At 39.0% G+C, this 21,237-nt stretch overlaps 2 protein-coding genes across 5 annotated transcripts in view; both read left to right on the plus strand.

The window, feature by feature from the left end:
* Positions 1–7,804, plus strand: part of CSDE1 (cold shock domain containing E1) — a 41,263-nt gene extending 33,459 nt beyond the window's left edge. For all 4 annotated transcript variants that reach the window (XM_054463227.2, XM_054463218.2, XM_054463239.2 and 1 more), the window contains 5 exons: positions 1,089–1,208; positions 4,355–4,533; positions 5,326–5,489; positions 6,351–6,483; positions 6,879–7,804. In XM_054463227.2, coding sequence (XP_054319202.1) covers positions 1,089–1,208; positions 4,355–4,533; positions 5,326–5,489; positions 6,351–6,483; positions 6,879–6,926 — 644 coding nt within the window. In that variant the 3' untranslated portion in view covers positions 6,927–7,804. The remainder of the gene's footprint in view (positions 1–1,088; positions 1,209–4,354; positions 4,534–5,325; positions 5,490–6,350; positions 6,484–6,878) is intronic.
* A 502-nt stretch (positions 7,805–8,306) lies between these two features.
* Positions 8,307–20,640, plus strand: NRAS (NRAS proto-oncogene, GTPase). The gene is made up of 7 exons (XM_054463252.2): positions 8,307–8,437; positions 8,918–9,045; positions 11,113–11,291; positions 15,405–15,564; positions 16,465–16,588; positions 16,925–16,963; positions 17,067–20,640. The coding sequence occupies exons 2-5, from the start codon at positions 8,935–8,937 to the stop codon at positions 16,582–16,584; spliced, it is 570 nt and encodes a 189-aa protein (XP_054319227.1). The 5' UTR covers positions 8,307–8,437; positions 8,918–8,934; the 3' UTR covers positions 16,585–16,588; positions 16,925–16,963; positions 17,067–20,640.
* The last annotated feature ends 597 nt before the right edge of the window (positions 20,641–21,237 follow it).

A 21,237-nucleotide genomic window follows, 5' to 3' on the forward strand; every position in this document is an offset into this window, starting at 1 on the left:
TGTGCGATTCCCTAGAACAGCAGCATCACCTGGTTGCTTGTTAGAAATACACGTTCTCTGACCCTATCCCATACCCACTGAAACTCTGTGAGTGGGCATTCTTTTTTAATAAATCCTTTAGGTGTTTGAGAAGGACTGGCCTAGATATTTTAGGAAATTTGCTTTATATTTTCAATTCATTGTCTTCTTTTGAAAAATAACCCCAGAATAGCCAGCTGTGGTAGTAGATGCCTGTAGTCACAGTTACTTGGGAGGCTGAGGTGGGAGGGCCGCTTGTGCTGGTAGGTTGTGCTCACTGCAGTGAGCCATGATGATCCTACCACTGCACTCCAACCTGGGTGACGGAGCAAGACTGTCTGAAAAAAACAAAAATAACCCCAAGATATGTATACATCACCATGGAGTAGGGAAGAGAGGCATTTCCCTGGAAGATTGTTTTGAAGAAGAATGAATCTAAATGTGAAAAATAATGGGAAGTTAAAAAAATTAATTGTAATTTAGGATCTCTGACTTTAAAAGACCTGTGACTTATTTTTGGCTCTCATCTCAACTCTTAAGTGTGTGTTATGTTTTAGACACTGGGGATACAGCAGTGAAGAAATCAGATACATCCCTGTATTCATTGACCTTATTTTTTGGTGGAAAATATGGGGCAGACTGGAGGAGTAAAATACTGTATATGATGTTTAGAAAGACAACAATACATGTAATAAAGATGAATCAGGACAGTATATAAGTATTGGGATTTACATTTTAGAGACCAGGAAAGGCTTCTTAAAAAATGACATATGGTCACTTGGAAAAAGTAAGAGATCAAGGCATGTTTTATTTATGAATACTTATTAATTCCTTAAACAATTTTATTTAAACAATTCTATTTAGGAAAAGCAGGCATTTTGGTAGTTTAGAAGTATTTAAAGTCCAGCAGCTGTTCTAAAAATAGAACTTGGCTTCAGGTTCCCTCCCCATTCAATAGCAGGCAGCCAACCTACCCTGTTAACATTTGTGCTGTTATTTTTTGCTTACTTGTCTTTCTGTATAGTAGAGATGAAATAAAATTGAGAGATGTACCTGCCTTTGTTTTGTAGTGAATGGCATTACTGAGGAAGCTGATCCCACCATTTACTCTGGCAAAGTAATTCGCCCCCTGAGGAGTGTTGATCCAACACAGACTGAGTACCAAGGAATGATTGAGATTGTGGAGGAGGGTAAGGATCATCACTATCAGGCTGTTTGAAATTTGCCGTAACTTCAGATGAGCACCTATGAAGTTTTAAAATATGGTGCTCATTGCAGTTGTTTTTAGGTTTAAAACTGAATTAAGGAAAAGTGACTTCTCTCTCATGCTTGCTTTTTATTTTTATACCCCTTGAAAATGAGGTCAGTCTGGGTTTAAATAGTGAAAACATGACTGCTTTGTGAGCACATGACTGATACATGAGCAACTATGAATTATACTGAGATAGACTTAAGAACAAACTCTGATACCAAAGCATTTAATGTTGAGTGTATGATAATCAAATATTCAGTTCCTTCACTAGTATTTAAATCAGTAAGCATTCAGTTCTGTATTTTTGCTTCTTGTAAAAGTTTACTGTTTTTTTTCCCCCACACTACACATATGTACATAATCTGTTTCTTAATAGTTAAGAGTTCTATGAGGATCCTATTTCTCATTTCTAGCTCAGGGTTCCTTTCATTCTCTACTTTCTTCTTATTTCCCCCACTATCTTCAAGAATTCCCAGAGTTCCAGTGCCACTGTTCCCCCAACAGTCACCATCAGAAAGACCAACTTTGTATGATCTGTATGCATAAAATAAATACACGATAGAAACAGGAGAGAACTCTGTAGATGATTAGGATAGCAGAATTACATGATGGTGGAGTAGATGAGAGGGCTTGAGTATTCCAACCAAAGATGATGGCTTGGTAGGCCGGGTGTGGTAGTTCACGCCTGTAATCCCAGCACTTTGGGAGGCCGAGGCAGGCGGATCACGAGGCCAGGAGTTCGTGACCAGCCTGGCCAGCATGGTGAAACCCCGTCTCTACTATTAAAAAAACTAATAATAAAAAAAATTTTTTTTAAAAAGATGATGGCTTGGTTTACAGAGAATAAAGTCCTTGCATCACCTAAGAGTCAGCGAACATAAAGTGGTGAATAGCAGGTCATTTGAGAGAAGGAAATGAACCTTGATAACCTATTCCTTTACCACATGGGATTCTTAGAATTTCTGTTTTACATAAAACCACTGTTCTCCCACCTCTAAATATGAATTTTTAAACAAATGCCATGACATCACACCCCTAAAAAGGCCATGGGAGTATGGACTACTAACTTTAACTCATGATATGATATCAAATTGCCCTTCCATCTCCTCCTAACGTGCTGCTTTTACTTCCTTTTGCATCCCCACTTCCCAGTCCACTCATTCTTCAGCACTGGCTGTGGGATACAGTCCAAAGCAAGGGTTTTATTTAGCATCTCTAAGGCTGGTGGGATATAGTCCAAAGCAAGGGTTTTGTTTAGGCATCTCTAAGCCCGGGACTAGACAGATTACACTTGGTAAGAACTAGCTCTTTTATTCAGGAACACAACTGTAACTTATACTAAGACTTTGAAGTTGGGCAGACCTAGATCTGGACACCGTTCTAGCATATAATCTTGGACAAATCTTTACTAGCTCAGTTTCTTCATCTTTAAAATGGTAATACCTTCAGCCTTAGAAGGTTCTATAAAGTATGAATTAGTATGTGCATCATAAATGGTAATTACTGATATTGCATGAAGTCAGACCAGCTTCCTCTAATCACTCTTCCTCATGACTTGATCTCTTTGGATTATCTCCTCAAAGTTTTTTGGTTCCTGTATTTAAAATTAAAAGTCAGCTGGGGCCGAGAGTAGGGGCTCACACCTGTAATCCCAGCACTTTGGGAAGCCAAGGCAGGCAGATCACCTGAAGGTCAGGAGTTCGAGACCAGCCTGGCCAACATGGTGAAACCCTGTCTCTACTAAAAATACAAAAATTAGCCAGGTATCATGGTGGGTGCCTATAATCCCAGCTACTTCAGAGGCTGAGGCAGGAGAATCACTTGAACCTGGGAGGCGGAAGTTGCAGTGAGCTGAATCATGCCACTGAACTCCAGCCTGGTTAACAGAGCATGACTCCGTCTCAAAAAAAAAAAAAGGCCGGGTGTGGTGGCTTACACCCGTAAACCCAACACTTCGGGAGGCCAAGGTGGGCAGATCACTTGAGCTGAGGAGTTTGAGACCAGCCTGGGCAACATGGCAAAACCCTGTCTCTACAAAAAATACAAAAATTAGCCAGTCATGGTGCATGCCTGTAGTCCCAGCAACTCAGGAGCTGAGGTGGGAGGATCACCTGAGCCCAGGAAATCAAGGCTGCAGTGAGCCATGATCGCCACTGCACTCCAGCCTGGGCAGCAGAGTGAGACCCTGTCTCAACAACAACAATGACAAAAATTCTTCACTTACCCTGTAATCATCAAGAGGATGGTTAGAAGCTTCTGCTTCCCACTTGTTTTTCTCATGTTTTCCACTATTGTTGACTGAGTACATTTGCCTAGATGCTGAATTGTTAGGCAGCTGAATTCTTGGGCATAGTTTTTATCTGTAGCATGCACTGGGCTCCAGGCAACTTCATACTGTAGGGGCAGGGCTCAGCATATATGGTGGCCTTTTTTTGTGATCACAGCCACAACCATTTGTTTACATATTGTTTTTTGTTGCTTTCTCACTACAACAGCAGAGTTGGTTAGACAGGATGACTTGCAAACCTAAAATAATACTATCTGGCCCTTTAGGAAAATGGGTTTTGATCTCTGATCTGGAAGAAGGAACCTATGTGAGGGAGCCAGAATTGGAACAAAAAAAAAAGGAGATGGGGTATCAAATTTATCTAAATTGTTTTTCCCTATGCCTGCCTAGTTGTTTACTGGCTGATTGAGTATGGGACAAAAGTATTTTTGGTTGGCTCATATTGTGAACTTGGGAAGAAGATAGTCCTGTGAATATTAGCAACCCATACTGCTTAAAATTTAGGTAATGGGATTGTAAATGACAGTATTTTTTTTTTTTAATTTATAAATGCAGTTTAAAATTGTTCATCAGCTAATAAAGTACTGATGGGAGCTGTGACATTCTCATTTGGTTCCATGGTAGTATTTAACATTTAGGATTTCATTTAAGCTTTAAGGTGAAACTTCTGAGTACTAAAAATGTATATGTATTTTAGGTAACATAACACATTTTTAGCAACTATATAAACTTCCTAGGATCATCAGCAGAGGACTGTTGTGAAATACTAGCTTTTAGACTTTGTACCTGTTTTACAGGTGATATGAAAGGTGAGGTCTATCCATTTGGCATCGTTGGGATGGCCAACAAAGGGGATTGCCTGCAGAAAGGGGAGAGCGTCAAGTTCCAATTGTGTGTCCTGGGCCAAAATGCACAAACTATGGCTTACAACATCACACCCCTGCGTAGGGCCACAGTGGAATGTGTGAAAGATCAGGTAAGTGCCAGCATCTCTGTATCTGAATTTGATCCTTCTATGAGTTGGTAACCAAAACCTTCCAATTTTTTCAGCCAAGGGGAAATCAACATTCATTCATTTGTTTTTTATTTCTACTTTACCTTTTTCAGTCATTTGAGGTAGCTTAATAAAAACAGAAAACTACACAAAAAGTGACTATATTAGCAATGAGAAAGTAAGATTGGTATTAGTAACTAATATTACGCAATGGGGAAAATAAGTTAGGGGTGAGATTTCCAGAGTAGAAGGACTATATGGTTTTGTACACTTTTGCTTAGAGCTTTTGCATATCACACAAACACAGAAACCATGTTCAAAAGTACTTAAAAAATAAGCTTAGGGCAAACAAACTTAGTCTTACTACTGAGGTCTCAGGAAAATCTGAGTCCTCAGAATGTTTTTTTATCAGTACAGAGAATAATAACATTTTGTATGGCTGCTACTATAACCCAGCTTAATTCTAGAGGGGATCCAAACAATATATATGTTTAAGTAACAGCTTCCTGATGAGTTTGCTTAATTCAAAAAGCTTAGTTCATAATATATGAAGGAACAAGGCAACTTTTATTTGTTTGGTTCAAGTTTGTGATATAGTGAATGGCACTTTCAAAGATACATTTCTTCCCTGACAGGTTTTGCCACAGGCAGCTGGACTGGAGTATCAACATTAATACCATGTTTTATACATCCTTTTAGATAGGGGCAGACATTGTGCTTCATTCAGAGTGAGGTGTGCCATGTCCTCTCTTTTTTACCTACTTTTTTTTTCAGTTTGGCTTCATTAACTATGAAGTAGGAGACAGCAAGAAGCTCTTTTTCCATGTGAAAGAAGTTCAGGATGGCATTGAGCTACAGGCAGGAGATGAGGTGGAGTTCTCAGTGATTCTTAATCAGCGCACTGGCAAGTGCAGTGCCTGTAATGTTTGGCGAGTCTGGTGAGTTTTGTTGTTGTGGTTTGATTAGTAACTACCCTGGAGTGTCTCAACTTTATAGTCTCTGTTTTGTCACATTACTTTTCTGTGCCTTGTTTTTTCCCCTCTTCTGCCACTTTTTATTTCTTGATACTTCCTACTTCTAGTTGAATACAAAAAGATCGTGTAGTACATGTTTTTTAAAATTTTTGCCAAATTCCTTTTCTTCCATTATGTCATTTCTAGGTTATATGCTATGTAAAATTCTAATAGTTTAGCCATCCTGATTCATAATGCCGTTTTGCTTCCCCCCGCCCAGAGACACAGTCTCACAGTCTGACTCCATTACCCAGGCTGTAGTACAATGGCGCTATCACGACTCATTGCAGCCTCAACCCCCTGGGCCTAAGCAATTCTCCCATGTCAGCTTCCCGAGTAGCTGGGACTACAAGCATGTGCCTCCACATGCAGCCAGTTTATTTTTTGTAGAGACATGGTCCCACTATTTTGCCCCGGCTGATCTCGAACTTCTGGGCTCAAGTGTTCCTCCTGCCATGTCCTCTCAAAGCACTGGGATTACAGGTGTTAGCTACCACATCTGCTACCTTGTTTTTTTATGCATCTGTGGAACTGGTCACTGATTGCATTCAAGTCTAGGGTCTGCAAATGATTCCTTCCATTCCTATTAAGTTGGGACCTTGAGTTGGGGATAATAATACATAAACAAACTTGTCTGTCTTGTCTTTCTAGCTAGGTAGATTAGGCAAGAGTCCCATCATAAAAAGTGAGTCATTTGGGCAGTTAGGTGGAAAACACACTCCTTTGCAAGTGCTTGCTGTCTGCCCACCAAGTGTGGTTTCTTCTGTTCTTTTGACTTCATTACAGTGAGGGCCCCAAGGCTGTTGCAGCTCCTCGACCTGATCGGTTGGTCAATCGCTTGAAGAATATCACTCTGGATGATGCCAGTGCTCCTCGCCTAATGGTTCTTCGTCAGCCAAGGGGACCAGATAACTCAATGGTATGAGGGCATACAAGGCTTGGGGGAGGCCAACTGATAGACCAATGTACAATGTGTGGTCCTATTTAAACAATAGGTCAGGAAACTTAATGAAGCAGGGAGACTTCCATATTGCTTGTAACTAGTTAGGACTTTCTACACATTGGTTCAGCCTCTAACCTAATGGTTACTTACAGTAAGAAGCACATTTCTTTTCTTGATGCTTTGAAGATAGTTTAGGTAATGAATGAGTCAGGAGGGCTTACTGTGGATTTTCTCCTCTAGGAAAGAATTAGTACTGCATAAGATGATTAAAAATAATGCTTTTGTAGTTTCATTTCGGAATAGTGAATGTACTATGATTGTTGTGCGCTCAAATCATTAACTGCAGGGTTTTTTTTTTCTCCCCCCCACAGGGGTTTGGTGCAGAAAGAAAGATCCGTCAAGCTGGTGTCATTGACTAACCACATCCACAAAGCACATCATTAATCCACTATGATCAAGTTGGGGGGAATCTGGTGAAGGGTTCTGAATATCTCCCTCTTCATCCCTCCCGAAATCTGGAATACTTATTCTATTGAGCTATTACACCAGTTTTAACACCTTCCTCGTGTTATGTTTAAAAAAATAAATAAATTTAAGAAAACCATTTTAAAATAATGCACAGTTGCAGCCTGGAAAACTTAAGGTGGCGCCTTATAGTATCAATTTTAGGAGCTTTATTTGGTGCATTTAACGCAACTGGTAATTGCAGAATCCACTTTGCCTGTGTAAGTGAAAAATATAGACTGTTATCTTGTTGGCCCTATGAAATTCTGCACTTTTCATTATATACTCTACCTTCATTAATTACTTCTGGCAAGATGTTCTGCCTTAGCACTCAGTTGCATTCTTTTCCTTTTTCTTCCTGTTCATTATGCTTTAATTCTGAGGACCATATGAGGGTAGAATATATTATCTTTTAAAAATTACAAAAATTTGTATAGGCAAACCATTTCTTAAAGTTGATGGCCAAATTTTAAAATGTTATTTTTCATATCATTTATAATCTTGTCACAATCCACTTAAAGAAGTTTGGTTATATTTCAGTGAAAATTATCTTCCAGAGTAGGTTTTTTTTCGTGGGTTGGGGGGTAACTTTACTACAATTAGTAAGTATGGTGCAGAATTTCATGCAAATGAGGAGTGCCAGCAGTGTGATAATTTAAACATATTTAAACAAAAAAAAAATGAATGCACAAATTTGCTGCTGCTTAGATCACTGCAGCTTCTAGGACCCGGTTTCTTTTACTGATTTAGAAACAAAACAAAACAAAAAAAAATAAAAAAGTTGTGCCTGAAATGAATCTTGTTTTTTTTATAAGTAGCCGCCTGGTTACTGTGTCCTGTAAAATACAGACACTTGACCCTTGGTGTAGCTTCTGTTCAACTTTATATCACGGGAATGGATGGGTCTGATTTCTTGGCCCTCTTCTTGAATTGGCCATATACAGGGTCCCTGGCCAGTGGACTGAAGGCTTTGTCTAAGATGACAAGGGTCAGCTCAGGGGATGTGGGGGAGGGCGGTTTTATCTTCCCCCTTGTCGTTTGAGGTTTTGATCTCTGGGTAAAGAGGCGGTTTATCTTTGTAAACACAAAACATTTTTGCTTTCTCCAGTTTTCTGTTAATGGCGAAAGAATGGAAGCGAATAAAGTTTTACTGATTTTTGAGACACTAGCACCTAGCGCTTTCATTATTGAAACGTCCCGTGTGGGAGGGGCGGGTCTGGGTGCGGCCTGCCGCATGACTCGTGGTTCGGAGGCCCACGTGGCCGGGGCGGGGACTCTGGAGCCCGGGGCGCCGAGTGATTACGTAGCGGGCGGGGCCGGAAGTGCCGCTCCCTGGTGGGGGCTGTTCATGGCGGTTCCGGGGTCTCCAACATATTTCCCGGCTGTGGTCCTAAATCTGTCCAAAGCAGAGGCAGTGGAGCTTGAGGTAAGTTTCTCTCATGCATAGTGTTCGGCTTTGGGCTGTGGAATGTTCAGGCGTTTCACTGATGCCTGAAATCGAGCAGAATCTACCAGCTGGAGACAAAGGCCTTGGGCGGGGGTCCTTCCATTTGGTGCCTACGTGGGGAGATCTTTGGAGACAGAAGGGAGAATGGGAAGGAGTTGCGGCCTGGAGGCTTCCTGCTAGAGCTGAGAAGCCTTCGGGGAGTAATAGGAAGGGGGATTTCCATTGCTTAGGCTGAGGGCGGGGCCCAAGGACTGTTGAAAAATAGCTAAGGGTGGGGGTTGCTAAAAAACTACTCCAGAAGTGTGAGGCCGATATTAGTCCGGTGTTTTTGCGTTCCCTAGTCACTTTAAGAACCAAATGGAAGGTTACGCTAGGGTTTTCATTTCCATTGATTATAGAAAGCTTTAAAGTACTGTAGATGTGGCTCGCCAATTAACCCTGATTACTGGTTTCCAACAGGTTCTTGGTGGTGTGAAATGACTGAGTACAAACTGGTGGTGGTTGGAGCAGGTGGTGTTGGGAAAAGCGCACTGACAATCCAGCTAATCCAGAACCACTTTGTAGATGAATATGATCCCACCATAGAGGTGAGGCCCAGTGGTAGCCCGCTGACCTGATCCTGTCTCTCACTTGTCGGGTCATCTTTACCCATATTCTGTATTAAAGGAATAAGAGGAAAGAAAGTAAAAAGTTATTTTGGGTATACATTCAGTTATGCAGTAAGCTTAACGTGTTTATAGAGAACAGTTCATTTTTATTAGCTGCTGAAGTTTCTAAAACCTGTCCAGTTTTTAACAGTTCTGTAAACTATTGTAAATTCAGTGTTGAATTCATTCATGAGTTTCTTCATATATAACAGCTCTATTACATGAGAAACACAGGCCATAGTAGCGAGACTGTCTGATTGTATGGGAGATAATAGGATGGAGATAAAGGATTCAGAGAGCTGAGTGTTCTTCAATATTTATTTATTAGCTAGTTGAAGCAGCTGAGACCAGATGATTGGAGTAGCAAGAACTTGAGATTTTTAGTCTTTATGCCTAAGATTTTGGTCCCTGTTTGCAGTTTATTTAGTTGTGTGATATTGAGCAAATGAATCTCTCTCAACCTCATTTTCCTCATGTTTTAAATTACCATAAACTTGTCCTGCCTACCACACAGGGATGTTATGGAAAGTTAAATAATATATTTAAGTTATTTATGAATGGTAAAGCACTATGTAATAGTACTTAGGGATTCTATTGTTATTATGAGAGTTCATGGTATAGATTGTCTTCAGTAAGTGGCACCTAAGGCTGTTTAAATAAAGAGTTTTGCCGGACGCGGTGGCTCACGCCTGTAATCCCAGCACTTTGGGAGGCTGAGGCAGGCGGATCACAACGTCAGGAGTTCAAGACCAGCCTGATCAACATGGTGAAACCCCGTCTCTACTAAAAATACAAAAATTAGCTGGGTGTGGTGTCACGCACCTGTAATCCCAGCTACTCAGGAGGCTGAGGCAGGAGAATCGCTTGAACCGGAGGCGGAGGGTGCAGTGAGCTGAGATCACACCACAGACCTCCAGCCTGGGCAACAGAGCGAGACTCCGTCTCAAAAAATAAATAAATAGATAGATAAATAAATAAAGGGTTTTGTAGTTTTGTTCAGTTTAGAAATGCCTAACTTTAGAGATTATTTTAATCAACACCTGGCCTCCCTACCATCTGGCTGCTAGTGTTTAATTGATGCAAACTAACTCTAATATAGCCATTATAAAAAATTGGTTGCTAACCCTTGGCAAAATCTTTATTTTGAGCTTAACAGCTTTAATATTTTACATGAAATGTTTAATATTTTAATTATTTTTAAATGTTTGATTTATTGAGCAATAAAATATATAAATGTTATGTCTACAGCCCAGTGCTTTTTGCGTTTTTATATAGTCATGTAGCTACCACCCAGATAACAGTATAGAGCACTTCCAGTACTCCAGAGAGTTCTCCAAGTGTGATGACATTAAAATACAAGTAAAAGTCCTGTTGCCATAAAACCAAAATGAAAGTATTTTTTATATGATCTGTGCATGTTTGTCTTCCTGAGAAATTAATCATAACGATACCTTGTTTGGAACCTTTAAGAATTTGATTCAGGAATATTTCCCAAAGGTACATCTGTCATGATAAAAAAAAAAAAACCTTCTCTGAAACAAAAGGTATTTGTATATTTAGTCATAAACACAAATGATGTATATAGGGCCAGGTTATAATTGGTGAACGTATGTTTAGATTTCTTTAAGTAAAATAAACAGCACAAATGAAACAGTCCAGTTCATAGCTTAGTGAAATACACTAGGTACTTAATCTGTAGCCTCCTGGCTGCAGTAGAGTTGTCATTTGAGTTACTGTGTTTTCTTAATCTTTTCCAGGAACAGAGTGACCATATTTCTTTTCTGCAGGCATATAGAATTTGGTGGGTTTTCTTTTACATAGGGTGATATTGGATACTTTTTGTTTGTGATTATATATTAGCAATTTGAGGGACAAACCAGATAGGCAGAAATGGGCTTGAATAGTTAGAGGCTTATTTAACCTTGGCAATAGCATTGTATTCCCTGTGGTTTTTAATAAAAATTGAACCTCCCTCCCTCCCTGCCCCCTTACCCTCCACACCCCCAGGATTCTTACAGAAAACAGGTGGTTATAGATGGTGAAACCTGTTTGTTGGACATACTGGACACAGCTGGACAAGAAGAGTACAGTGCCATGAGAGACCAATACATGAGGACAGGCGAAGGCTTCCTCTGTGTATTTGCCATCAATAATAGCAAGTCATTTGCGGATATTAACCTCTACAGGTACTAGGAGCATTATTTTCTCCGAAAGGATGATCTTTGTGTTCTGAAGCTTTATGGGGAAATGAGGTTACCACACTAGGGAAGATAGAGCTTTTTAATTATGGGAAGAGTTGGTTTTAGGTTGTTTGACATTGAGAATCTAGGGTAATTACTGAAAGTTAATACTGGAATTTATTTTACATAATATATTATTACTATAATGTTTGATAATACATAAGTGAAGCTTGCTACTGGGAACGACTCGGAACCAGAGTTGCTGTAATTAGAGATCACAAAGGAATTTCAGAGAGGAAAACATGTCCAAGAAACATCTTTCAGTATGTAATGGAAAAGATAGGCCAGGCACAGTGGCTCACACCTGGAATGTCAGTGCTTTGGGAGGCCAAGGCGGGAGGATCACTTTGAGCCCAGGAGTTGGAGACCAATCTGGGCAACAGAGCAAGACTCTGTCTCTACAAAAATAAAAATAAAAAAATTAGTCACACATGATGGCAGCTACTCGGGAGGCAGAGGTGGGAGGATCACGTGAGCTCAGGAGGTCGAGGCATGCTCACTCCACTGCACTGCTGCGCTCCAGCCTAATCAACAGAGCAAGATTCTGTCTCCAAAAAAAATAAAAAATAAAATGATAGGAGTAAGCAAATAGGAAGTCCATAAAGATGAAAACAAAGCAAGGGAACATAAAGATAGACTTTGTCCATAGAACCATAAAGTTTCAAAGCTAGATTGGACCATAAAAATTCTAGTACAATATTCTTATTTTGCAGAATCAGAAACAGAGCTCAGAATGTCGTTTGTTAGGTTTTGGAGTCAGGATTGTTATTAGTAGCAGAGCCAGGACCAAAAATCCAAAGCTCCTTTTTCTTAGCACAGTGATCTTAAACAGAATAATATAATGGTTAAGAATGGGAACTCTACCTGGATTGAAACCTAGCTCTGTTTATTTGCGACGTGACTTAGGGGCTATGTGGCTTTCCTAACCTATAATATGGAAATAATAATACCTACCTCATAGAGTTGTGAAGATTACAGTTTTAATAAATATGCAAATCACTCAGAATAGTGCCTGGCACACAGTAAATGCTAGTTAAGTGTTCTGCCTAAAGGCTTGAGTCTTGGCTTATTTTCTATCCATGTGAAGATGTCTGCTCTCAAAAGCAGATTGGTCCAAAACTGAATTCAAGTGTTCTTTTCCTAACCTGTTGTACTTCCCATTTTTTTTTTTGTCTAAAAGTAATAGCAGTACTTAATAAAATGCCCACACTTGGCATGCATCTAATAAATGTTTGTTGAATTTCTAGAAGTCATTTTTCTTCTTTCTTACAAGAAATTTATTCATTTTTCTATATGCCTTAGCTCAAACCAAAGAGTATTTAAAACATCTTATGAAAATGCATATAGTAGAGCAAGATAAAATTAATGAAAAATAGGCTTAAGTGAGACAAAAAAAATTAAGGGTAAAGGAAATAAAACAAATTTAGGAGTGAGCATATTCTGTGATTGTGCATGAAGCTCCAATGACTTTCTAAAGGTGAACTACAAATTTGGTCACTGTTGTGAAAAGGAAAGTAGCCAGCTGAAAGATTCCGTATCTGTATGCTGAAGCAGTTAAGTTGCTCAGACTAGAAGGAAGTTTTCCCATGGAACCTCAAAGAAGCTTGTTTAATGTAAAAATTAGTAGTAACCTGACAGTGACATGGTCCAGGTACTTTAGGCTGTCTTATCCCTTAATGTAGGCTACTGCCATCAAGCACAGTTTTGCAAATAGCCAATGGAATATAGTTCAGTTACATGACCTTGTGGGTAATCCAAGGGTGGAGTCTAAAACAGTACTGTGCAGTATGTGGTTATTTACAATTAATTAAGATTAAATAAAATTTAAAAATTAGTTCCTCGACCACCAAATGCTCAATAGCTACTAGTAGGTACCATGTTGAACAGTACAGATATAGACCATTTCCATCATCACATAAAGTACTGTTGGATTGTGTTGGTCAAGACAATCTAAAGCAATTGTTTCCCAGGTGTGCTGTGTGGTGTGTCTTACATTCATTGAAAGGGGTGCTGTCAGGAGTTCTAGGTGCTTCAGCCTCGCTTTACTTAAGAGCAGTTCTTATGTTTTCTATTTTATAGCTTGGGCTTCCAGATACAAGGTTTTGTTTTAGTTTTTCTTTTTTTTTTTTTTTTGAGATGGAGTTTCGCTTTTGTTGCCCAGGCTGGAGTACGGTGGTGCGATCGCGGCTCACTGCAATCTCTGCCTCCCAGGTTCGAGAGATTTCCTGCCTCAGCTTCCCGAGTAGCTGGAATTACAGGCATCCGCCACCATGCCCGGCTAATTTTTTTTGTATTTTTAGTAGACATGGGGTTTCATCATGTTGGCCGGGCTGGTTTCAAACTCCTGACCTCAGGTGATCCACCCGCCTCGGCCTCCCAGAGGGCTGGGATTACAGTTGTGAACCACCGTGCCCGGCCTGTTTTAGTTTTTTTGAGATAGAGTCTCCCTCTGTTGCCCAAGCCGGAGTGCGGTGGCATGACATTCTCAGGATTCAACCTCTCAGGGATCAAGGGATCCTCCCACCTCAGCTTCCTGAGTAGCTGGAACCACAGGCACATGTGCCACCATGCCCAGCTAATTTTTGTATTTTTTGTAGAAGCAAGGTTTCACCATGTTGCCCAGGCTGGTCTCGGACTCCTAGGTCAAGTGATCCTCCCACCTCAATCTCCCAGAGTGCTAAGACTATAGGCGGGAGTCACCATGCCCAGCTTCATCTACAATTTGTTTGAAGAAAATGTTTGAGCACCACCCATCTTGAAAAGTGATAGATTGCCTTCCATTAAATACTGTCACACCTAGTTGTTTAGCAGCAGTGAGCTTCACTTTTTATACTTTAGACCTTAATCTAAAGGGTGATTTCTAGTTGCCAATTAAATCCAGAGCCAAGCTCTTTGGAGAATCCAGGAGCCTCACTAGGTCATGTGTCAGGATAAAATACCTATCCACTCCCAGTAGAAGGTGAGCTTGTACTTATGGCTTCCTGATGGCTGCTGCAACAAGTCTAAAGCAGTCTCTTTAGTATACAATGTCTTCTGTAAGTGGTAGAAAAAAGCAAAAATACTAGAAGTTAATAGGGCTACATAAAATTTGCTAGTTTCTTTTTTGCCCTAGCCATTTATTCCTTCCTGAAATCTTGTCTTTCTCTTGCTCTCTCTTTCTCTTGCTCTCGCTTTCCTTCTCTCTCTCTCTTTTTCTTTTCTCTTTTCTTTTCTTTCTTCCCTTTCTTTCTTTCTTCCCTTCTTTTTTTTCTTATTTCCTGTTGCCCAGGCTGGAGTGCAGTGGAACAATTATGGCTCACTGCAGCCTTGACCTTTCTGGGCCCAGGTGATCCTCCCACCTCAGTCTCCCAATTAGCTGGGACTACAGGCATGCGCCACCACACCCAGCTATAATATATATGTGTATATATATATTTTTATTTATAAATATATATAAATTATATATAAATATATTTTTATATGTAAATTATATATATTTATATATGTTATACATAAATATTTATATAAGATATAAATATATATATATACACAAGTTATACATATGAATTATATATATAAATATATATTTTATATATATGTATTTTGGGGAGGGTTGGGAGGGATGGAGTCTCACTCTGTCGCCCAGGCTAGAGTATAGTGGCGTGATCTTGGCTCACTGCAATCTTCGCCTCCCGGATTCAAGCGATTCTCCTGCCTCAGCTTCCTGAGTAGCTGGGACTACAGGCGCCTGCCACCACACCTGGCTAATTTTTGTATTTTTAGTAGAGATGGGGTTTCACCATATTGGCCAGGCTGGTCTTGAGCTCCTGACCTTGTGATCTGCCCACCTCAACCTCCCAAAGTGCTGAGAATACAGGCATGAGCCACTGCACCTGGCCTAATTTTTATATTTTTTGTAGAGACCGGGTTTTGCCATGTTGCCCAGGCTAATCTCAAACTCCTGGGTTCAAGCAGTCTGCCCTCCTCAGCCTCCCAAAGTGCTGAGATTACAGGCATGAGCCACTGCACCCAGACTAATCTTGTTTTTCTTATGTTCTGAAAATATATTCCCGTTTTTAGGGAGCAGATTAAGCGAGTAAAAGACTCGGATGATGTACCTATGGTGCTAGTGGGAAACAAGTGTGATTTGCCAACAAGGACAGTTGATACAAAACAAGCCCATGAACTGGCCAAGAGTTACGGGATTCCATTCATTGAAACCTCAGCCAAGACCAGACAGGTATGGTACAGCTTTCAGCATTTGTGCAAGAGTTTGCTCTAGGCAAGAGAATATCAGTTGATTAACTCTGGTAGAGATGTGATCCATATTCATATTCTTTGTTGTTACGCATTTTTTTCATTTTTTTATTTTTATTTTTTTATTTTAGGCAGAGTCTCGCTCTGTCTTCTAAGCTGGAGTGCAGTGTTGTGATCTCAGCTCACTGCAGCAGCCTCTGTCTCTTGGGTTCCCAAGTAGCTGGGACTACGGGCACGTCATCATGCCTGGCTAATTTTTGTACTTTTAATAGAGATGGGGTTTTACCATGTTGCCCAGGCTGGTCTCGAACTCCTGGCCTCAAGCAATCCTCCCACCTGGGCCTCCCAGAGTGCTGGGATTACATGCGTGAGCCACCACGCCTGGCCTGTTGTTAGGTATTTTTAATAGTGTTCTTTTTCTTAACGCTTGTTTAAACCCAAAATGAACTTACTAATATTCTGTTATGGCATGTTTACTCCTGCATTAACATCCACAAATATTTCTTGGGAAGATCCTTGACTAAAAATATTTATAAACATTAGTTATTTCTCTGTCAACACCAGCCCGTTTAGGGCTTAAAGCCTTCTGAATGGAGTCTTTAATGTAGTTTTGTTCCGTATTTCTCACTTTACCCTTTTCCTTTGCCTGAATGTTTATTTGGCAAAATGTGCCATTTTTATATCAGCCTGTTCTTGTGATTCAATAGGAATGTGAAATTTAGTGTTCTCTTCCTTAAATCACCGTATTTTATTTTATCAGCTATTCATTTAGTAATTGGAATCTTATGTCCACATAAAGAGATACAAATGCAAGAGAGCATATAATTTGGATTGTGTCCGTTGAGCTAGCTCTCTCATTTTTTTTCATTTTTTCCTTTTATAGGGTGTTGAAGATGCTTTTTACACACTGGTAAGAGAAATACGCCAGTACCGAATGAAAAAACTCAACAGCAGTGATGATGGGACTCAGGGTTGTATGGGATTGCCATGTGTGGTGATGTAACAAGGTGAGCATATGGTTTCTTGGCATAATTATAAATCTTAGTATTTAGTATTGGGCAGTTTGGAGGAGTGCTGGTGTTATTGTCTATATGTTATTTGAGTTTCTGCCTATCCTGCACATTTTCCATATGACACCCTTTCTGAAAGTACTGAGGTCTAAAGTATTTAAAACATTTGATTATTCCACAGGTATCTTTATAGTTTTGATAACATTAGAAATTATAAGACATTATTTATGAAATGTAGGCATACCCTATTCCTGGCAATGACCAGGAATTTGAAGGATCACTACTTTGAAACTAGTTAATAATAAGGACATGGTTTCTGTTCTTTTTTTACAGATACTTTTAAAGTTCTGTCAGAAAAGAGCCACTTTCAAGGTAGGACAAGTTTGGAAATGTATTCTCATTCCTGTTAATTTTGTATACTTGTTTTTCTTATACTCTGAATGTGTCACTTACACAAATTCTGTTTCTATTTCAGCTGCACTGACACCCTGGTCCTGACTTCCCTGGAGGAGAAGTATTCCTGTTGCTATCTTCAGTCTCACAGAGAAGCTCCTGCTACTTCCCCACCTCTCAGTAGTTTAGTACAATACTCTCTATTTGAGAAGTTCTCAGAATAACTACCTCCTCACTTGGCTGTCTGACCAGAGAATGCACCTCTTGTTACTCCCTGTTATTTTTCTTCCCTGGGTTCTTCCACAGCACAAACACACCTCTGCCACCCCAGGTTTTTCATCTGAAAAGCAGTTCATGTCTGAAACAGAACCAAACCGCAAACGTGAAATTCTATTGAAAACAGTGTCTTGAGCTCTAAAGTAGCAACTGCTGGTGATTTTTTTTTTCTTTTTACTGTTGAACTTAGAACTATGCTAATTTTTGGAGAAATGTCATAAATTACTGTTTTGCCAAGAATATAGTTATTATTGCTGTTTGGTTTGTTTATAATGTTATCGGCTGTATTCTCTAAACTGGCATCTGCTCTAGATTCATAAATACTAAAATTAATACTGAATTTTGAGTCTGTCCTAGTCTTCACAACTTTGATGTAATTAAATCCAACTTTCACAGTGAAGTGCCTTTTTCCTAGAAGTGGTTTGTAGACTTCCTTTATAATATTTCAGTGGAATAGATGTCTCAAAAATCCTTATGCATGAAATGAATGTGTGAGATACGTCTGTGACTTATCTACCATTGAAGGAAAGCTGTATGTATTTGAGAGCAGATGCCATTTTGTACATGTATGAAATTGGTTTTCCAGAGGCCTATTTTGGGGCTTTCCCAGGAGAAAGATGAAACTGAAAGCATATGAATAATTTCACTTAATTTTTACCTAATCTCCACTTTTTTCATAGGTTACTACCTATACAATGTATGTAATTTGTTTCCTCTAGCTTACTGATAAACCTAATATTCAATGAACTTCCATTTGTATTCAAATTTGGGTCATACCAGAAAGCTCTACATTTGCAGATGTTCAAATATTGTAAAACTTTGGTGCATTGTTATTTAATAGCTGTGATCAGTGATTTTCAAACCTCAAATATAGTATATTAACAAATTACATTTTCACTGTATATCATGGTATCTTAATGATGTATATAATTGCCCTCAATCCCCTTCTCACCCCACCCTCTACAGCTTCCCCCACAGCAATAGGGGCTTGATTATTTCAGTTGAGTAAAGCATGGTGCTAATGGACCAGGGTCACAGTTTCAAAACTTGAACAATCCAGTTAGCATCACAGAGAAAGAAATTCTTCTACATTTGCTCATTGCACCAGTAACTCCAGCTAGTAATTTTGCTGGGTGGCTGCAGTTAGCCCTGCAAGGAAAGAAGAGGTCAGTTAGCACAAACCCTTTACCATGACTGGAAAACTCGGTATCACGTATTTATACATTTTTTTTTCTTTTAGCCATGTAGAAACTCTAAATTAAGCCAATATTCTCATTTGAGAATGAGGATGTCCCAGCTGAAAAATGTTTTAAATTTTCTTTATTCATAATGTTCTTTGAAGGGTTTAAAACAAGATGTTGATAAACCTAAGCCGATGAGTTTGCTCAAAACAGGAAGCTGAAATTGTTGAGACAGGAATGGAAAATATAATTAATTGATACTTATGAGGATTTGGAGGCTTGGCATTTTAATTTGCAGATAATACCCTGGTAATTCCCATGAAAAATAGACTTGGATAACTTTTGATAAAAGACTAATTCCAAAATGGCCACTTTGTTCCTGTCTTTAATATCTAAATACTTACTGAGGTCCTCCATCTTCTATATTATGAATTTTCATTTATCAAGCAAATGTCATATTACCTTGAAATTCAGAAGAGAAGAACCATATACTGTGCCCAGAGTATAATGAACCTGGAGAGTTGTGCTTCTTACTGCTAATTCTGGGAGCTTTCACAGTACTGTCATCATTTGTAAATGGAAATTCTGCTTTTCTGTTTCTGCTCCTTCTGGAGCAGTGTTACTCTGTAATTTTCCTGAGGCTTATCACCTCAGTCATTTTTTTTTTAATGTCTGTGACTGCCAGTGATTCTTTTTCTTAAAAATCTATTAAATTTGACATCAAATTAGGGAGAAAGATACTCATCTTGGGCTCTTGTGCCAATAGCCCTTGTATGTATGTACTTAGAGTTTTCCAAGTATGTTCTAAGCACAGAAGTTTCTAAATGGGGCCAAAATTCAGACTTGAGTATGTTCTTTGAATAGCTTCTTAAGAAGTTACAATTAGCCGGGCATGGTGGCCTGTGCCTGTAGTCCCAGCTACTTGAGAGGCTGAGGCAGGAGAATCACTACAACCCAGGAGGTGGAGGTTACAGTGAGCGGAGATCGTGCCACTGCACTCCAGCCTGGGTGACAGAGAGACTTGTCTCCAAAAAAAAAAAAAAAGTTACACCTAGGTGTGAATTTTGGCACAAAGGAGTGACAAACTTAAAAGCTGAATAACTTCAGTGTGGTGTAAAACGTGGTTTTTAGGCTATGTTTGTGATTGCTGAAAAGAATTCTAGTTTACCTCAAAATCCTTCTCTTTCCCCAAATTAAGTGCCTGGCCAGCTGTCATAAATTACATACTCCTTTTGGTTTTTTTAAAGGTTACATGTTCAAGAGTGTGAAAATAAGATGTTCTGTCTGAAGGCTACCATGCCTGGTCTGTAAATGAACCTGTTAAATGCTGTATTTGCTCCAACAGCTTACTATAGAATGTTACTTAATACAATATCATACTTATTACAATTTTTACTATAGGAGTGTAATAGGTAAAATTAATCTCTGTTTTAGTGGGCCCATGTTTAGTCTTTCACCATCCTTTAAACTGCTGTGAATTTTTTTGTCATGACTTGAAAGCAAGGTTAGAGAAACACTTTAGAGATATCTGGGGTTTTTTCCCATTCCAGAACTTGTGAGCATAATCATATTTGCTTTATATTTATAGTCATGAACTCCTAAGCTGGCAGCTACAACCAAGAACCAAAAAATGGTGCGTTCTGCTTCTTGTAATTCATCTCTGCTAATAAATTATAAGAAGCAAGGAAGATTAGGGAAAATATTTTATTTGGATGGTTTCTATAAACAAGGGACTATAATTCTTGTACATTATTTTTCATCTTTGCTGTTTCTTTGAGCAGTCTGATGTGCCACACAATTATCTAAGGTATTTGTTTTCTATAAGAATTGTTTTAAAAGTATTCTTGTTACCAGAGTAGTTGTATTATATTTCAAAATGTAAGATGATTTTTAAAAGCCTGAGTACTGACCTAAGATGGAATTGTATGAACTCTGCTCTGGAGGGAGGGGAGGATGTCCGTGGAAGTTGTAAGACTTTTATTTTTTTGTGCCATCAAATATAGGTAAAAATAATTGTGCAATTCTGCTGTTTAAACAGGAACTATTGGCCTCCTTGGCCCTAAATGGAAGGGCTGATATTTTAAGTTGATTATTTTATTGTAAATTAATCCAACCTAATTCTTTTTAATTTGGTTGAATGTTTTTCTTGTTAAATGATGTTTAAAAAATAAAAACTGGAAGTTCTTGGCTTAGTCATAATTCTTATATTCACTGAAGTGCCTTTATAGAATGCTAATATTAATTTCAAACTTTTAGATGTGACATTTGGAAGTGTTGGAATATCTGAGTTCCTCATTTCATCATAATATAAAATATATCAAAGCCTGCTTTAAAGTATTACCTTGGGGATGATTCATAGCTATTTGTCAGATTTGCATACATTAAGATGCCATTAGAGCTCTTTTGTCTCGTTTTTGCATTACTGCACAATCTAGCAATCTTGGTATAGGTGGAGAAGCATTGATGCTAGGGGCTGGAGAACTTGAGGCCCAATATAATTTTACTATGCCAGCCCAGTTTCTTCACTTGCAAAATAGGAGAGTTGAATTAGGATATATCAGATTTCCCAACCTTAAGGAGACTTTAAAAAGAATAATATCAAACCTAGGCATTTTCAACTAACACTGGAATACTAATTTTGGAGACCTTGGTTTACTCTACCAAAGACTTATCAAAATTTTTTTTCACTTTTTTTTCTTAAAAAGGAGGTAGGGAAAGTAGGTCATTAACATGTGGCCGAAGTAAGCTTGGGAAAACCAATTTTAAATGACAATATTTTTTCTAGCTAGGACAACT

The sequence above is a fragment of the Pongo pygmaeus genome, chromosome 1 (assembly GCF_028885625.2).
Source record: "Pongo pygmaeus isolate AG05252 chromosome 1, NHGRI_mPonPyg2-v2.0_pri, whole genome shotgun sequence".
Taxonomy (NCBI): domain Eukaryota; kingdom Metazoa; phylum Chordata; class Mammalia; order Primates; family Hominidae; genus Pongo; species Pongo pygmaeus.